Source organism: Cyclopterus lumpus, chromosome 12 (genome assembly GCF_009769545.1).
Source record: "Cyclopterus lumpus isolate fCycLum1 chromosome 12, fCycLum1.pri, whole genome shotgun sequence".
NCBI lineage: Eukaryota > Metazoa > Chordata > Actinopteri > Perciformes > Cyclopteridae > Cyclopterus > Cyclopterus lumpus.
This window is the reverse complement of record NC_046977.1, coordinates 17,841,958-17,862,353: the sequence shown is the minus strand read 5'-3', so window position 1 is coordinate 17,862,353 and position 20,396 is coordinate 17,841,958. Positions and strand designations below refer to the sequence as shown.

General features: G+C 40.2%; 1 protein-coding gene across 8 annotated transcripts in view; it reads left to right on the top strand.

The window, feature by feature from the left end:
- The window catches only part of LOC117740040 (transcription factor 4-like), a 203,984-nt gene that overhangs the window by 114,683 nt on the left and 68,905 nt on the right, over positions 1-20,396 (top strand). For all 8 annotated transcript variants that reach the window (XM_034546168.1, XM_034546162.1, XM_034546165.1 and 5 more), the window contains 2 exons: positions 1,984-2,104; positions 4,040-4,089. In XM_034546168.1, coding sequence (XP_034402059.1) covers positions 1,984-2,104; positions 4,040-4,089 — 171 coding nt within the window. The remainder of the gene's footprint in view (positions 1-1,983; positions 2,105-4,039; positions 4,090-20,396) is intronic.

The following is a 20,396-nucleotide window of genomic DNA, read 5'->3' as shown; positions in this document are numbered from 1 at the left end:
AAAAAGAAAACAAAGAAAAGAAAAGAAAGAATAAGCGCCACAATAAATGAGACCCTTTTTTGTTTTAGTGGGAACCCCCTTTTACCCCCAATGACACACACACACACACACTGAAACACACACGGACAGAGGGACAGGATGACTGAATCAATGTGTGACTGTGTGACTGTGTGTGCGTGTGTGTGTGTGTGTGTGTGTGTGTGTGTGTGTGTGTGTGTGCGCGCCTTTTGTGTCTGACTCCCTCTCGGTCTCTGTGTGTGTGTGTGACTGACTTTATTTAAGACAAGGGCCCTTTTGTTTTAAGCCGTAGAATGGCTCTGAGGCCGAGGCCGGCCCTGTAATTGGCCTACTTAGGCCCTGCTTAGCATGAGAAAGGCCTTTACTTGGTCCGGCAGTGCCAAGCTAACTCTTGTTTTCAGCCAGAGGGGACGGACGCGACTGATCAGAATTCAGATTAGCCCCCCGAAAAAAACCATCCATCCATCCATTCCACCCACCCCACCCGCTCCGAGCACACTACCTCACCCATTGCTTCGAACACACTGCTCCCTAATTACTTAACGAGAAAGCTGGGGGAAAAAGTCTACACTTTAACGGAGTAGTGGTGGAGTCTATTTAGGGGGGGTTGGGTTCGCAGGCTCTTTTTCACCTCTTCCCATCTTGCTAAAAAAAAACAACAAAACCTCCTCCTCCATCCTTCAATGTGTCTTTTATTCTCGCTCTCTTCCCTTTACAACCACCCCCCCCCGAACCAGACACCACTTGTTGCCGCCGAATCATTGAACTTAATTAGCGGGGACAATGTGTGAGCGCTTTGCTAAGTTGGAGCCGTAAACAGAGTCACAGAGTTAGAGGAGGGAAGAGGCAGCAGAGAGGAGAAGTTAGACTCCAAAGCCGCGGAGGAGCCGCGAGGCGCACATCCTCCACCCTGAGCAGCATGCGGCGGCTCCCACGGAGGTAAATACCGCCACACGGCCCCCCGTACGCTTCCTCGCTATCGAGGTGTCTGAGGTAGGCTCGCTTCCCTGGAAGGGAGACGGCTTCAAAATCAAATCCGAGGGGACGGGGTATTTATTTATTCATTTGTCTTTCTGATGCTGATCAGTCTGTTTTTATCTTTTTTGTGCTTTCTATTTACAATTTAAAAAAATAAAACTTGAGTTATATTGAGTTGAATTGTACAAATATTTGTCAGTAAGTGTGTATTGTCAAACACTTATTTTTATTTTTTTATCTGTTTGTTCCATTTTAATCTTGTCATATATGGGGAGAAAATACAATTTAAATTTGATTACATATTGTCATTTTAACATGGGCATACATGGACTTTCATATGTTTTCACGAGTAATGCTAATACCTCCAATGTCCTTCATGAATGGGTGGGAGTGGTGGCACCGTTACATTCATGTGATTGTGTGACCCAAGACGGTTGTAGGATTGCATAGTTTGCCATGTGAGGGTTTAAACACACTGGTGTATTGACAATATATGCAATCAATATCCTGACATTGTTCCCGATATTCAACGTTCCCTCTTCAACAAACTGACACGTCACTAACATACCAGCCAATTCCAGAACATTCTCCTGTCAACATTCAGTGCAACAGTCTTCTTCTTAATCAACATACTGCAGCTCAACAAGGAACATTCTGATCAGCATCATTCCAGTTATCCTCGACGCTCCGATTGGGATCAACGTCAGAAGTGATTCTGTTTGCTGATGACAACATTTCAAGCTGCCTCAAAATTACAATCTTTAGCGACTCGACTACAACGACTACTTTGGATAATTTCCTTTAAAGACAATATTTGCGCTGCAGTGTATATATCATAAATATTTTTCCTTGCTTTGTTCTAATTCCCTCGTTAAAGAATGGTTCGTCCTTCCTGGTCTTTGAGTCACAAGGTCACATGATTGACAATCTCTCTCTCTCGGTTTTTTTTTGTGTCTGTTTCTGTGTGTCTCGGGGTCTCTCGACCAGTCGAGTGGCGAGATGGGTCTTGGGAGTCCCGGCGCAGCATCGCCCACCAAGCCGGCCGGCCAGTACTACCAGCACTACGGCTCCAACCCGCGGAGGAGAACGCTGCCTATGGACGCCATGGGTGAGACGCCGGCGATACACTCGCACACGACATCGACCTGCTCCGTCATGAAGCTGCTTTTCTCTCTTAGTTCAGCCATTGTCCAGCCCATCATCCCATTTCAATTAGTGTGACATCGTCAATGTCAAAAGCATGGAGGGAGAAATAAATCTGTGTCAAAATACAATTTGAAATGAAATATTGTTGTGCCGCAGAGTTGATCAGGCCCTCACATCCTACAGACTCCTTTGTTTGCAACAGACCCCTGCTAAAATCACACCATAATCATTTAAAATATAAAATAAAATCATTCCTTGTGATATCGCAATTAGCTCTCGTGTTGATTCAACTTAATGGTCAGTTGTTATAAATGGGCTGGACAAAATATTATAAACAGAACGCAATTCAATAGCGCCTTACAACGCAGCCTCCGAAATTCCAACAAAGTGAGCTCAATTAGGTTCAGCTACCCAATAAACCACACCCGCATAATAAAAGCATATTTAAAACATTTGTTTTAGAAATCGCTGTCAGCCCCATCAGCCAATCAAGCCCCTCCCCGCTGGGCCCAAAGTGTGCTCGTTGGAGCATGCAGTTCGTAATGCGAGCTTTGGCGTGTTTTCAAGTTCTTTTATTCAATTTATAGTAAAATATAAACAAAGTATGACACATTAACATGTTGAATTTAAAATAAATAATATAAATCTAAAAGAAAAAGTACCATATTTGTAATACTACCAATAAGAATAAATAATAGTAATAATACTGATGATGAAGTAAAATAAATATAAAATATAATAAATAAATATAAAATAAATGAATTAAAATATTAAAAGAATCATTATTAATAATTATATTATGATAAAAGTTATACTGATGATGATTTGCCTTCTTCTGTGTTTTTTTTTTTTAAAGATACTGACCATTTTAATTCATACAAATTGCTAAAACAATGTTTACTACCTTGGAAACAACATCTATCTATTTAGCTGGTTTTCTTTTTTAGATCTAAATCTCTGAATGAGCACCACATCGAAGACAAATTGGGTCCCAGATTATGAGCTACAGGAACAGTTTTATCTTCCATGCCTCAACATCGCTTTACATTCTCAAGATTCTCATTATTCAGACTGAAGAAATGAATCAGCGCGTCATTACAGCCGAGACCGTCTGCCTTCATTTACGGTTCTGAATCCAAACAGAACCTTTTTCTGTGACCTCGGTGAAACATTTGAACCTGGACTGATCCCAGTTCACAAACGCTGTTTTCTGTTCTTTTAGAAGGCTGAGCAATGTGAGTGCGTGTCCGCGTGTAAATGTTCCTGTCGGTCCCTGTGTGTGTGTGTGTGTGTGTGTGTGTGTGTGTGTGTGTTCTGAAAAGGGACTTTAAGCAAAGAAAAATACAGGGAAGTCTTTTAGAAAGCAGGACAATAGTGGCCGTGGTGTAGCCTTGGTAGCGTTAGCCTTGAAAGGACTCACACGACGACGAAGACTCTGGGCCAATTTTGGTTTTTTAAAAGGCACTCTTTAATTTTTCCATCAAAGTCTCACCTTCCCAGTTAATAGACCTCTCCCTCGCTCCCCTTGAGAGAAACCCTGAGAAATAATATAAACATGTCAAAAGCTGCCCTGCTTCCTTTTATCGAAACCAAAAAGAAAAGAAAAGAAATCAAGCCCGTCCTTTTTTTTGTATTCCGTCTTTTTTTTATTTGCCGTGTCGTATTGTGTCGCGCTAGTTTGCAGTGACAGCTTTCTTTGTCAAATATATATCGACCGCGGTGGGAAAGCTGGCCTCGCTCTTTTTTCCTCTCCGGGTGATCGATTCAATTCAAACAAATAAAAACCCGAATCTCCTTCTCTTTTTTTTTTTTTGATAAAAAAGAAACCAAAAAAAGCCTCTCGGCCTATTAAACCCTCATGAATTGTTTTGTTGCTTTCTCTCGTTTTCTCTTTCAGAGGTTCATCCAAAGAAAGTGCGGAAGGTCCCTCCCGGCTTGCCGTCCTCAGTAAGTGATAACACGCCTTTCTTTAAACGATAATTATCATTATTTTCCTTACTATTTCCGCGGTATCATCGCTGCTTCGAGTGTGTGTGTGTGTGTGTGTGTCGGAAGGAAAAGGGCTGCTGATGCTCCTGCGTGTTTGGACTGGCTGAGCTGCTTTTTGTAGCAGACGTGGAAAAGGCTGCGCGCGTTGCCAGGTCCTGTGAGTTTGTCGGGGTGAAGATGTCGGAGCCGAGCTAGGACACAGACAGCTGTCGGCTTCTTGTTCTATTTTTGAGGAATTTCATGCAAATTTCATAACAAATATCAATTGTTCTAAATGTAAAGAGATGTCGTTGTATGAACGCTTCTTGTTTTCCTAATGTTTGACAGCACAACACTAATATTAATGACTCAAAACGAAAAAAGGAAATATCCATATGAACACAGAATAACATTAGATTTCCCTGCTTATGAATGCATTATTTGATTGATTTATCAGTGATTGTGTTGCATCTGCCTGTGGCATCCTGGGCTGGAGGTTGTTCTCTCTTCAGTGGGTTTCAAAAGGACGGCGAAGTCATGAGAAACGTTGTGGTAGGAAGAAAAGCTGCACACGTTGCCAGGTTTTGTGACTTGGCCGAGGCGAAGCCGATGCTGCTGCCGGAGCCGTGTGTAAACAGCTGTCGGCTTTTTGTTAGCGCTTCCTGTTTTTTTAGGAATCAGCTGAAAGAGTTTCATGCCAGAAGAGAAACTAATACTTACTAAATAATACTCTTCTCAAAAAAATTAAAATAGGGTTGTATCACAAAAAACTAAAACAAATCCAATCCTGCCTTTTTTACTTTATTTGTCCCTATTCAGCATTTCTAAGCAGTATACAAACATTTAGTAAATGGTTTATAAAACACAATGATACGGTTCCATGCAGCTCCCATTTTAAGTGTTTATTAATGTTCTATATATAACAATTATAACTTGTCCTGTGAAGACATTTTGGTAACGCCCATAACACTATAAGGCTATAATAAACATACTTATAATGTATTTTAATCTGTTTAATCTGAGTAGTCATAACACATTATTAAGCCTTTTATTGGGTCAAGTATTACAATGCTTCATAATTGTTGGTCACTCAATCTATGGCATCATAGTGCATTATAATTCTTATAGCTTTAATACATTGTAATATTTTGTATAATACATTATAATCACTGATCATTATATTGCTACTCTACGTTGTTTGCTTGAAGTCAATTGAAAATGTATTTACACTGTTTCGTGTGTTTACTAGAATAAGCAAAACTATGACGTAACATTATATATAGTATAGTCACATTATAATTATAACATCTTACAGTTATGGGAATTATAACTACGATCCTTGGAGAGAAAATAATGTCAGTGAGTGACCAGCATTTATGAATCTTGAACTTGTAAGTCTTTATATAATGTGTTATGATTATTGTTATAAAGCATTATTAATTCATGTACGACATATACAGTGCGTACGATTGTGTAATACACCTTTATTACATGTCTATATACGGCTTGGTAAAGATTGATGGGACTTCAGTGTTGCTGAAATTAGGTTTTTTTAAAGAAAGAGCAAGATGATCACTATGTGTGCTGATTTCTTGAATCCTTTATTAGGTTTTGGCATTTTTGGACATTTTTGCATCGAAGGTCTCACCGGCCGATGTGCTGCTGGTTGGAGGACTTGAGGATTTAACTCAGTTTAAGTTGCTGAAAAGATTTTGTCAACTGACGCCCAACGTCATTGCGAATGGAATCCTCGTTTGGTCGAAGAACACCAGACATCTGAAGACACTTTGAGAACCTGACACTTTTCTGCCATCTGATTGAATTATTCATTAAAACAATCAGTAGTTCCAGCCCTGAACACATCATCCACCAATCAAGTTATTGCCGCCCGTAAAAAGAAAATATGTGTTGGGAAAACATCCCTCCATGATCGGTGTCCGTGGCTCCTCGTGAGCAGCGTTGTTGAACCCAGCTGCTTCTCCGAGGCCTGGAGCTCGGCCGCTGTTAAAATCAGAGGCAGAGCGCATATTTCATTGTAGGTTTGTTATAACTGTTATACGGTTGCTGTTGTTGTTCAATTGGACTATAAATGTATATTTGGGTTGGAGAGTGTTGATGACACCAAGCAGCAGCAGGTAGCGGATGAGGCCATGTTTCTTATGATGAAACTAATTATGAGAATAACCTGTATTAGCAGCCTCTGGTGCTATTTTCAAATTTGAACTTTAAGGTGTTTGTACATGTGGAGAGTTTTTTTTCCCCCTCTGCCTGCTGACCTCATTAATCGGCAGTTAATGATGGCTGAATGTGCGGCGTGTCGGCCGTCTCTCTGGCTCGGCGGGAGTCCGCCTTTCTGTAGCCTCGGCCCGCTTTGTCCCGCGCTTCCTCTTCTCTTTCCTCCCCTTCTCCGTGTCTACATCAGCCTGGGGATTGGGGGAGGGGTATGAGAGGGGGGGGGGGGGGGAGTTTGTTTGACTGGTCGGTGTTGTTTTCCATCTTTTGTGCGCGTGTGAAGTGGACGGGTGAGACGTTTGCTGTGAATTTTTTTTATTGCTTGCCATATGGACTGTATATTTTCATGTGAACGTACCATTATAATATACATTCCACAGTATATGAAAAGTACATTTATTATAGTAGACATGTGTAGTATTCTGTAATAATCGCTTTTATCTGATGGCTGGAGTCCTACTTTATCAATGCCATGACACATGATCAGAAACATAGGATGTGTTAGAATAGCATAGAAACATTGTAACGCTAGGTTTAACAATTTAACTTTAGGTTTAGTCTTTGTTAGGTCAAACCATTTAATGTTAGGTTCATGAAAAAGAAATACGTTGTCAGTTTTAGGAAATAAAATATCAAGGTTTGGGATTAAAGAACTTTGTTGGTTACTTAACTTTTTACGTAGCTTCCGTAATTTAAAAATAATTTAACGATAAAGCCCCGTGTTTGAGCCACCCATCCACCCTGACCTCGTCACCGTGTGAACTTCGATTAAAACGTATTTAGTAATACTGGCTGCGTCCACTCCTTGGTGTGTTCCAGGCAAACAAGATGTTTGACGCGGTGGTGATATATTATTTTTGGGCTTTTAGAAATGTTCAGATGCTTTGGATGAAACCAGCTTACGCGATTTGAGAACTGACTGGAGATGATGTTGTTTCCTGTTACGTCCTTCTCGTGGACGCATCAAAACTCATTTGGTGTTTACTCTAAAAACAATATGTGGTCAAATGCATCCCAGACCAATCCAATCGTAATGCGTCTTGGTGGTTGTTCACACTTGTATTTAACCCTGTTCACTTCTGATCGCCCAAGATGCATCCATGAAAAGTGGAAGCAGGGTCATCGAGACTGAGCAATAACTTGCTCAGCTGTGTCCGCTTATTATCATACCTGCCTGATCCGATAGTGATCGGATATATGTTGTGGTTTATTTCAAAGGTGCGGCTTTATAAAGGCCGATAAGCACATTTAATTTCCTATAAACTCTTCGCAGTATAAGTCCCTCATTAATTTGTTATTTAAAAGCTTTTATTTTGAAACAGCCAAATCAGGAAATGTTGGGTTTTCATTAGTAGCAACACAGCAGGACCCAGGCAGTTGGTCTCAGCTGGGCTCCAGCCTCGGGATTTCCTCCTCTCTTCCCTTTACCAGCCAGGTCACCTCGGCATGTGGTCTGGCTGATCGGATTCCGATGCGAGCAGGATCCGATCTCGAAGCGCACAGACTTGACAGTTAATACGTCCTGGCGTGAACGGATGACTAAAGCTCCATTGAAAGGACTATTGTAACCACGGCCTCACCAAAACCACCACCACCCTATCTGGTTTCAGTAGCCGTAGCTTCACCACAGGTCGGACGCAGGATGTGGACCCCGGAGTACAGAACTCTTGTGTGTCTCGTAAAACCCTCGGCCGACTCCTGTGCTGTACAGGAACGCCGCACAACCGCCTCAGTGACTAACCGGCGCAGTTGTCAGAGTCTTGTGTCTACAGTCACGTGATCCTGCTTTTGGATATGAGTCCTCTGCACCGCCTTCATGCAGAAGTGCACGGCGCTCCGAACCGTCTCCTCTCGGTGCTCGAACCCTCTCTGTTTCCACCTCTGTGATGCGAGTAATCCCGCCTGCTTCCTGCCGTTCACATCAAGAGAACGGGAGCGAGGAGGGGACCGGCATGCCTGTGAAATGGAGAGGAGGTTCGACTGCAGGGAAATAAATTCAGAGGCACTTTCTTCCTCGTTTGTTGGCACGAGTATCAGTTGTGTGAGAGAGAGAGAGAGAGAGAGAGAGAGAGAGAGAGCATATAATTGTACAGAGAGCGTTGTAATTATACCTCTTTTTTTCCGTAAATTTGTTCCATTTTTGTGTTAGATGTCTTTGAGTGGCGGGTTCTGTCGGGTCATGAGTCAGTTTCCGCTTGTTTGGAGCGTTGGCTTTTATTCTGAAAAAAACCCCATCCGATTGCTGACAGGTGTTCATTTTCATAATCGGTTCTGTTTCGGCTTTAGTTACGGTGTTTTTTAGCTCTGAACGTGATACAAACCAAAACACTGGAACACAACGAAGCAACACACTTCGACATTATGTGACCATATCATCCATTCTCTATGTTTTCTATAAGACAAACAACCGCCAGTGGACTGATTTTATGACGGCATTCATTAACCTGATGGGATACATTGGGGGCAAAAATACTAATCATATCCAATCCTAAGAGAAATCAGCAAAATGAAAAAAATATATTATTTTAAACAGTCAACTTATTTTTTCTCCCTGAAGAACATTTGCCTAACATGGACAGGACTAAACAGGACTATGCCATATGCTTGTTTATTACCAAAGTATTTTGCTGGACGACAAGCACACAAATCACCTGTATGTAAACTGTGTGTGTGTGTGTGTGTGTGTGTGTGTGTGTGTGTGTGTGTGTGTGTGTTTGTGCAGGATTTCTGGGGGAATTGATACAATATGAGATTACTGCTAAAACAGTTGCATTTTGCAATGGTTGTAGTTAAGATCAATAGAAAGGCACTTCATGAATCTTTTTTATTTCATTATTTTATTGCAGACTGTCTCTCATTGGAACTAAACACTGTAGAACAAAGTTGCACATGAAGTGCGTTGCTGTAGAGATTGAACCCGTAACCCAGTCAGCTGCTCAGATCAGTCCCATGAAGGCAGCGCATTATTCCACTGTCTGTTCAGATATTCCTGCTCTTCTACTCACATGTTTTTTTTCCCCGGATGGTCCGGCCTCCAAACCTGCTGCCAATAGCGACGAGGATGAGGCTGAAATGTGTCTTCATTCCTGCTCTCAGCAGCCATCTTTTCTTTTTTTTTCATCTCTTTAGTGCCAAACATTCAATATTTTTATCTTTTGAAGTGATCATTTCTTCTTCGTTTTTCTCCACAATTTGATTGAGCTTAAGATCTATGTTTTTTTTTATTTTTAGATTTTACATCATCTATTTCTATGTGTGTGTGTGTGTGTGTGTGTGTGTGTGTGTGTGTGTGTGTGTGGAATCAGAGGTTGAATCTTGTTACATTACATACATCACATATCATTTAGCTTGTTAAATGGAAATATTTCAAATGCAGTTCTGAATTGATGAGATCATTAAGTCGCTTTCTGATTTTTATGTAATACCTCTGCTGATCCTCGTCAAAATTCCGATAGCTGTTAAATGTAAAATATCGCCACTTTCTGTTTTTGTCACGTTGTTTCTCACCGATTTACACTTTCAGCTTTTTCTCTGCTTCCTTATTGTTGGATTATTATTTTGTATGCTCCAGTTTATTTGTTAATTGGGATTCCTTACACTAGTTAATTAATGGAAAAGAAAAAAACTAATATACAGTATAATATAAAAAGTAATAGTAATAATATATTTGATTAAAAAATATCTTGGAAAATGAACCAATTATAATTATGTTAAATAAATAAATGAATAAGAATATATCCATTACATATTTCATAATGCAGTGTTTTGATGATATGATATGTACTTCTTGTCACAAGAGGTATAATTTCAGATATTTGTACATTTTTTTCATTTATTTTACTTTGACTGCCTTCTGGAAGCACTCTTTTAAACAACTTGTATTTTATTAATCACATCATATCGGTCATTTGTGGAATTTCTTTAAATACAGGATGTGCGTTTTGTTTGACATCATAGCTGTTTCACGGTTACAAAAATCCAGACAAATGGAACTCAACATTAATATGTTGGAGAAAGTAGTGCCGAATGAGATAAAGGAAAAGTAGAACAGACAAGAGGAAGAAATGGAACTCAACATTAATATGTTGGAGAAAGTAGTGCCGAATGAGATAAAGGAAAAGTAGAACAGACAAGAGGAAGTAAAGAAGATCAAATCTATAGACGAGAATGTTCTCGCTGTGATCTGTGTGATTTCGGCCCAGCCTGCACCTGCTCGGAGTACAAACACAGCTTCACCCAGGAATGCCTGCAATGTAAGTGTGTGTGTGTGTGTGTGTGTGTGTGTGTGTGTGTGTGTGTGTGTGTGTGTGTGTGTGTGTGTGCGTGTGTGTGTGTTTGTGTGTGCGTGTGTGTGTGTGTGTGATTGGGGGGGAGGGGGGGGGGGGGGTTCTATGGCAAAACTCAGACGCCAAAAACAAAAGTTCTCTTTGTGACAAAATTGACCATTGGTTAACAGGACACACACACACACACACATACACACACGCTGAAAAAAAAATAGATCTTAAGCTCAATCAAATTGTGGAGAAAAACGAAGAAGAAATGATCACATCAAAAGATAAAACAATTACATTTTCGGCATTAAAGAGTTTTCATACATCCAGACATGTGTGGGACCCTCGTGGACATAATTCAAGCCTCCAACTCAAACCGTGATGCTACGTTTACACTAGCAGCGACAGAGCTACAAAATGGCGAAGCGTGACTAACAACATTGTCGTCGGCGTTAGAGCTCAAGCGTGTTGACGTTGTCGTGCCGTTAAATGGCACTTGGAACTATAGCGAATACGTTTTTCTTCCATTTCCAGATGGAACAGGTATTGTGGGAGGACATAAGTGGACTGGAAATGGAGAAACCAAAAATATTGGTGGTTGCTTGACCGCGTCACTGTAGCGCTGATAAAAGTTTGTGTCTTCCATTGAAAATTATTTTTTGTCCCGTTGCTTCTCCAACAATCCTCATTCGGTTTGACTGAGGCTAACGTGAGACTTGTTGTCTTCTGAAGTTACAGTGACTTTGGTATAAAATCCTTGTGAACGGCCGAGGTTTATGTGGCACGTCCGTGTACCATAGATACACTTTAAAAAATCCAAACCTTTTAACCTGTACCTGATTTCAACCTTAAGCCGAGTGGTAAACCTCAAAAAGCCCTTTGTAGAAGAGGACCGGACAAAATATCCTCACTTTCCAAACATGTCCTGACTATCAAAGGGTGGACCACTTTAACCCGGGACCACTGGTCACTTATATGAAAATTACTTTTTGTCATATTTTCTTAAATTGTCACTATATCCTGACAGAAGGCCATGAGACAGATAATCTGTCATCTGCCTCCTTTTCAGTGCTCCTAACGGCCTTTGCCAAATTCCGACGCTCACGAAGAAAAGCAACCAATCAGAGGCGGTAGTATTATATATAGTAGATATATGATACTAATATTCTATAGTATTCTACATTCAATGACAATTGTTACTGCCTTTTACTACTGGATCCAAGTTGTGGAACCTAAAGTTACAAATGAGCTCAACGTTACTTTTGTTCTCTGCAGACCTTTAGATGTAATCATTAAATCATGAACACATCAAATATCATGAATCAGAATGATACATTAATATTAACATTTGTATTTTATTGTATTTTAGTCTGCTGACGCAGACATCTCTGGAATGTGGGAGGTAACCGGAGGACCCGGGGGAAACCCACGAAAAGAAAGAAAGAAAAGTTATGTAAATTAGACTTATTGACATCTGAACAACTAATCACTTACCCTTTCAGTGACATACTAATTTACATAACCTTCTGTTATATGTATTTTGCGAGGAAACTGGATCACCAGAGAAAACTATAGAAATATAGAAAGAAAAAAAAGTTATGTAAATTAGTGTGATATCTGAAAATGCAAATGACTCTTTCACTTGTCTCTGTGAAATCACTGAGAGAAATTCCGTATTCATCCGAATCATACAAGGGGGGGGGGGGGCGACCATCAACTCATAGGCAGCTTGCACCTAAGAGCTTGTGTCCATGTTGTCTGTCAGGCGACACATTGTGACAAAGTCATGTCGGAGGGCTTGTCCAGGTTTGAATCTCATCTCAGCATCTGGACGGAGCAACCATTAAGCAGTCAATTCATTTCACCTTGAAGTCACCACCAGATCTCAAAGGCTCCTGTCCGGCATCTCGAAGGCAAAGCAAGGCATGTCTTGGATGATAAAACTGTCGATGTATCAAACACAAGTTGTTTTTCTCTGGGTCCTGAGTTGTTCCAGCCTTTTGACCTCTTCGTGGTGATCTTCAACGTCTTTGTGCATCTTGATGGCCGTAGACTCGGTTGTTTTTAAATTGACACACTTGGCAATTTTACCAAAGCATACTTCTCCGATCAAGTCCAATACAAGGTATTGTGTGGACTTGTTGCAGAGTATGTCTTGCTTCTGTACCTGAAATGGTACGAGCGCTGAGGTTGGCAAAGTCATTTTATCTATCAAATGTTTCCAGATGCAATCCAAGCTGAGTAGAGTAGTCACTAGTTGAGTAATTGTTCAGAGAGTTTGATTGTGTGTGGAGATATAAACTCTTAGTCAACAAGGAGGATGTCATCGTGGCATCGCAAATCATTTAAAGAGATATGCACAACTCTGTTTTCTAACAACTACGTCAGTATGTACGGTCTGGAACATCATCCATGTGATGTCATCAGCCATGTGACATATTTTTCTGAAAACATTTGATTCATAAATGATCTGTCTCATGTTGGTTGTGTTCTATATGAATAAGCAACTGTAACTGTAATGCACTAAAACAGTTTTCTTATTTTGTCCCATCATGAAGAACAAACAACTTGCAACCTATTTTATCTGTGGCCGAGACACTGTGGCCTCTACACACACACACACACACACACACACACACACACACACACACACACACATTGCATCCAATAACATTAGTGGCAAATAAAAGCAAAATGTGTTTTTTAAATATGAGTTTATTGGTGGGTGGCGCCTTGATATTTAGTGACACTTTCCTCTTTTTTAATATGTTTTGCTGATGTTTTCAGGCCTCTTGTATAGTAAAAACACTGTGCAAGATTTGACATTGACACTTTCTGATTTCAAAGACATTTTAAGTGTCATTTTAGCATGTTGTGTACTTGTAGTTTTTGTTCACATTGAAAGCCTCCAACCACACTGGGCTTGATGTGGATGCTGTTTAAAATGTGAGTTATCTAACATAAAGAACATGTACTCTGTTTTTGTTCTGCTTTCTTGCATTTCCATCACATTTTCAGGTGAATTAAGAAAGATTTCAAATTCCATTACTGCATGTGTAAAACCAGTTGTTTCCCCTTGTTGTCGTGCTGCTGGCCTCCCATATGCTCCTGCTTGTGAACGCACTTAATTTAAGGCAAAAAAAAACAAAAAAAAAACTCTTGGCTGTTTTCTTTCATCTCATTCTTTCATCACATCCACCGCAGAAGACAGGTCTTTTTCTTTTAATGAATTCATTTCTCCCCCTGCCCCCTTCCTTCCCGTCTCCCTGCGCTGCAAGTTTGTTGTTTGTCAAATTTTGTTTGCTGAGTTGATGATTTACTTTCGAGAAACAATTAAACGTCACTTGAGAGGAGAGCGTGGGATGTCTTTGTAATCAAAAGGAAATTAGGCATCAGTTGCTAACATTAGCAGGTTGCAGAGTGCCGCCTCGCTGTTGTTTTTCTTTGTTGGCGTTTGGAGGATAACTGTGTTTTTTTTCTTTTTTCCTTAGATATGATTGTTTTAGTTAATTTGTTGTTCTGCCTGATTCTGCAGCTCATCCTCAGAGCTTTGCTAATGCTGAATGACTAAACAACAATCTATATATCAAGATTATTCCCCCAAAAAATGAAAGCCTGAAATTGAAGCTATTAGAGGAAATATAAATACATTAATATATGTGTCAGCAGGAGCCTGTTTAATCCTCATTTATAGTCCATTTAATGTTTGTTTGTTTTTCTTTCTTTTATTGTTTTTCTAATTACACACACACACACACACACACACACACACACACACACACACACACACAACACACACACAAACACACACACAAACACACACACGCTCTAACGGTGACACTGGGTCAAGCCATTAAACTGGCTTATGGATGTAACTGATTGTACCAGCGAGAGTTTACATGTAAACTATTTCCAGGACACTCTTGAGACATTTGAAGAAAACCTTTTCATTGTATATCTTGATATTAAAGTGGAACTTGCTTATTATCATACATACATTCTCAATTGGGTTACATTTAGGTGATAATTAAAGGAGTATGCAGCTTTTTAAATGTTGTTGTGTTGTCTGGGTCATCTTGTGTTTAGAGTTTCTAAAGAAGATTGGAACTTGATCAGATTGAATATATTCAAAAAAAAGCATGAACCTCATATTATATTAAAATAAATAGAATCAATAAAACATTTTCACATCAAATTCCACATTCTGATAGTAACACTCCATTATTAGCAATTATAGATTTCCCCAAATTAAAATGTGTTTAATAGTCTAACATTTGAAATTAGACGTATGAAGATTTTATATAGCAACGCTCTTCTTTTATATGTTTATTGGTTTTAGTTTTTTTTCTGAAGTTGAAATAAATATTACTCATCACTACATTTGTGTGAGCCTGGTTTATGAAATTTCACAATTTTGTCCAGAATGGTTAACTGACTTAATTTCCAAAAATGTCCGAAACAATTGTTGTATGTATATCAGCTGTCATTTATCCCCAACAATCTGTGGAACGTGGATCATTTAGTGTGTCTCTCATTTAATTAAATAGATTTAAATGCAAAGTGGGGAGCTGAAGAATTTATGAACTATTGTTAATACATCATTTATTATCTTTAACAAATTAAGAAAGTCCTGCTCAAATCTATCACAAAAGATTCTGACACAAAACATAAAGCATGTATCATCTCTAAACACAGAAGAAGCATTGCTTTAACCTGTTAAAGCGGGGACTAAATTATGACAAATCTTAATTTTCAAAAATTAAATTTTTGCATCATTTAGAATTTTAGTTTTAATCTAGAGGATCCGGACTGTGGTGTCTCATCTCCAGCTCCCTACCAGTCCCAGACCTTGATTTCCTCTGCTATTTGTCATTTCAAGAAGGAATTCTGGGATTTTTTATTTTATCCAACCGGACCACAAAAAGGTATTTTTCAAACCCTGAACCGAATAAATCCTGTCAGCGATCTGACCGGGGTGATCTGCGCTCATCCCTGGCTATTTCCCTCTCTCTCTCGCTCTCTCTCTATCTCTCTCCTCGGCTCAGATGTGGTTTTGTTTAAAGTCGACATCGTTAATTAAATTACGCCAGGTCTTGCAGAAGGCACAGTAGGAGAGCCTGCGGTCCCTGGTGGGCCGCGGGTGGAGAGGGGATGGGTGGGGGGGGGTTGCCAAGAAGCGGTTTCGGTGAGCCATACTGGCCCCTTCAGGTGGACCCAGGTACCACAGAGGAGCCACAGACCCCAGCAGTCAGCTACCATTGTCTGGTAACTGCTAACTGCTCGCTGCACACTGAGGACTGCCTCTGAACACAAAGAGTTTCTGGGATTAGATGACATAACCTGCTGTCTTTAGGACAGCCTGGCTTTTGTGTGCTTTTGAGTTTTCATAGAAAAATCTCTATTTCTTTTATAATGTCTCCAATAAGATTTGTTGATTAAAACATATGTGTGTGTGTGTGTGCGTGCGTGTATGCGTGTTAGCATGCTGCGCAAATTAGCAATGTTGTACCCGGCCTTGGCAGAAGATGAAATGAGAAGGAGGCTACATGGAGGGAGGGGTGAGACAGAGAGCCTTCATATGCAGCTTGACATGCATAGACTGAAAAAATAGAAAATGTCCACGTCTTGTTTTGTGAGGCTGCAAAGCCACTGTCACTGGCAGTTACGTCAAAGTAAATTATTTATATTTTCAGCAAATGAGCACGCAGGTACCACTTTTTTACGTTAGAGAATTTTATATTTTAGTTTAGTTTAAGACTTCTTGTTACGCACTTAATGACACAATAATAAAGTGTATTGTGCGCTTCAGTGTCCACAATGTCCCAATGGATCTATGGTACATGCACAAAGACAAAGAAGCACCCAGCAAAACATATTTACGAATTTGAGTTTTTTCCTAATGATTCTCATTTACATGTACGCTATTCCGCTATAGTCTGGCATGTGAAGTTACTGTTACATAAGGGCTTATGGGAGGGCCATAACTAATTGTGGTTCAAGGCAGACCTAGATAAGTGTGTGTTAGCAACTTTTGCATTGCCCAATCTGGACATTACAACTTGCTGATGCTGCTGCCATTGGGCCGGAAAATACCTTTGACCATGGACTTTCATTGGGAAAGAGACGTCTGTAACTCTTTTCATACTCTTAACAACATTCATATTACCATACATTATAGTCACACATATTGTTACTTCTGCGAAAAACGTTATGCTAGCTAGCTCTCATCGTGATGTACCAATGGTACAGACTTCAAGATGTGGGGGATACATATAACGGAATAAAATGATTCAACCGGCATGAGTATTATACTACTAAATGTACTATAAAGTACATAAAAAATACAACTCACCATTACGCTGAATTATTGCCACATACTGTATTATGCAGAGCGGGCGCATGAGAATCACCTCTAGCGGTAAACACATATTTTAAGTAGGACTCCTGATAGTGTCTTTTAAATGCAGCTTTCTTTTTCTTGGAAGTCGTAGGCTCTTCTTCTTCTGTCCCCTTATTGGGCATTTCCCCTTTCCAAAGACGTTTGTTTTTTACAAATTTTTGCTAGCTTGTGGGCTAATTTTTGGGGTAACGTATCACGCAACCTAGACAAGCGTCTTGACATGTGTCAAGAGGCACAGACAGATGTATCCAGTCATTTTTCTAAATAAAACATCTTTAAGACCATAATAATGAATCATATATTTTTTTCTAACCCTTTCTGTGCTGCCCGGTGCAAAAGGACCCACGGCCCGGTGGTTGACAACCACTGAATTAGATTCCCTGGTACTCCCTGCTGCATATCGAATTGTCCTTGACCGAGACACTGAATCCCCAGCTGCTCCTCGGGCGAAGCTCGCTGCTCTTAATGCCTAGGATGGGTTCAATACAGAGGTCAAATGTTCTTTGTATGTGACGATAAAAAGTATAAAGTTTAAAAGTTTAACTTTGAAAAAAAATAATTCTTCCACAACTTCCTCAACGGTTGTTTTTTTTTGTCAATGAAATGACCTCAGCCTGAAGATGTTTGCTGCCTTTCTGTCCTTATGAGGACATTTGGCTTCCGCAAAGACCTCTCTCTCTCTTTCACACACACAAACACACACACAAATACATGCACACCCAAACACATGCTTGCTGCAGATGTGGACGTTCCCTGGTGCATTCCTGAGCCCAAACATTTGGCTGCAGTAACAAGCAGCAGAGAGCGGCACTCTGATTTGCTCCAAGGCTATAATGAAAATCACATGTTTTCACACACATACACACACTGAAACACACACACTCAAATCCGTTGTGGTGACAAAACTGCTTTAAGTTGTTGATGATGTGTTAAATATCTCTCAGTTGTCCTGCTTGGCTGCACAGAATGTCAAACTCAATCACGTTTTCTTACCCTAAACCCCCGAACCCCCAGCTCCCCTGGTCAGTTGACTGTCATTTTACATCTGAGGAGGTTTATGATCATAATAACACATCGATATTCTGAGCTGATGGTATGTTTGGTGGAGACAGCTGTCAATTAAGATTGCTAAAATAAAAGAGAAAAAGGTAAATGACCAAAATTGACTTTTAGGCAGAACAAACTTTGTTCTAATATTGAGCGCTGGCTGGAACAACAAAAATTATCCTGCGTGTCTTAGCGATCTGAATATCAGCCTCACACACACACACACACACACACACACGTAAAGCACACACACCATGCCGCGTGGCTGTAATGCATGCTGGTAGCGTGGATTAGCACCACCTTTAATCATTGTTTTCATTCTGAGCACGCTCTGTGTAAAGTACACCTGAGCACAAAGCGCTGAGCGAGCCTTTTTTTCAGAAGCAGGTTGCACTCTGTGCTGAATGAGCTGCTCCACAGGAAGACGGCAGGTTTCCACACCGAGTCAGGCCCCGAGAAACGCAAGTCCGCTGGTACTGTTGTTGAATGGATGAACATGCTGCAGTTCTCCAGGAGGAGTTGACTGAGCCTATCGAGAATCAGTATCCATGAAGTCGTAATCATCCAAGGAAAACAGTTTTTTATTGATGTCATGGAGAAGTGCAACGCTACCCACAATCCTAAGGTGTAACAGCGGCGTCGCTTAATGATACAGCTCACTGTCACCATGGAAATGTGCTCCCGGTTTGGATACTTTCTCTTATGTTCCAAAAATAGTTTGCCGAAATATGTTTGGGTCTGTCTTCTGTTCTAGATGGACACCAGTTAGTTTCAAAGCATTTTGGAGAGTTCCAGAGGCGGCGAGCCGCAGTTCACACCGGTTTATGGTTTGAGTAGTTCCTTCACTCCATTAATTATGCATTTTCTTTTTGCTCACCATCAAAATGTTTTATGGTCCTGATTGCTCTTATAGTCGTTTGGCTTATTTGTTTAACTCTTTACAAGGGAATTTTCTGAAACTTCACTCCCAGAACCCGAACCGCTCTACACACAGAGTTGTTCTTGTTCCTCCCATTTTATCCGATAACTAGTGGTACCAGCATGCATGCATCAACCAGTGGTGCTGGTATGGGATGTTGGCTAGACTCTTAATTGTTTCCGCACAATGTTTTCATTCTAGAACTACAATAGTCGTTTGAGATATGTACTGTATATCCAGGCGCTTAGTAATGTTTCAAAATGGTGTCCAATTAATAAAATTAAGTCTGCTTTCATAGTGTAAAGAGCGACAAACTCTTCTTGGTTTGAATGGCAGTCGTGGTGATGGGTGGGTCAAACAAACACGGGACTTTCACCTTGGAGAGTGGTTTTCATGTCCTGTGTTAAACCAAAATTCAGCTTATTTTACATTACATAACTCCATAAAGTTCCTACGTTGCTTACGTAACCGTAGAACAGTCTCGTAGGTTATACGACAGTACATGAAGTATAACTAAACTATGCTTCCGACGTAACCTCATGTACTACACTATGTGTAACGGATCCCCGTATATGAAGTGGCATGAAACTTACTGCTGGTGAAATTACTCTTTTATTTTCTTCTTTTGGGTCACAATACATTCATTAAACTTGTAAACTATCACCACCGTAAGAGCTTTAGCCTCATACGGGTCCATTGAACTATTACACTTTCTTGCAGATTTAAATGTGCATCCGTCCGTAAGAAGTTCCGTAGTCGTACCGTCAAGTTCGCATTCGAACGTAAAACAAAACTGCGTTTCCTTTTAACCTTTTCAAAATAAAAGTCTTATTTACCTATTAGAGAGGAAGTAGCATAAAGCCTCTATAAATTCTTCAAACAATACAATAACTATGCATACGTCAAATGCAATAAGGCAAATACAGTGCAGGCAATAAAAAACAAAACAATAAACCTTCCATGGGGTTATTTACACTATGTAACAAACGTACTTAGCTTAAGCCAAACCGTGGTTTTTTTCCCAAACCTAACCAAGTTGATACCTGCGAAAAAGGGACGTTTATTTTGAAAAAGCAACTAATGGTCAGTTTCACTAGCGGCTGGTGTTTCAAGCTAAATGCGAATGTCAGCATGCTAACATGCTCTAAATGACAATGCTAACATGCTGACGTTTAGCATGCTAACATTTGCTAAAATGCTGAGCCTGATGGTAATTAGTCATACACTTGGACAAAGTGACATTTTGACCAGATTGTGGCGCTAGAAAACAACTTTAAGGGGTCACCTACATATATATGTTTGTACCAAAGTAAATGGAAATTTGTCCAATAGTTGTTGATATATTTCACTAAAAAACACCAAAGTCAGCAGGCTTCATCCTCTGGAGTTTTTGGACCGACTAGCCTAATGACAT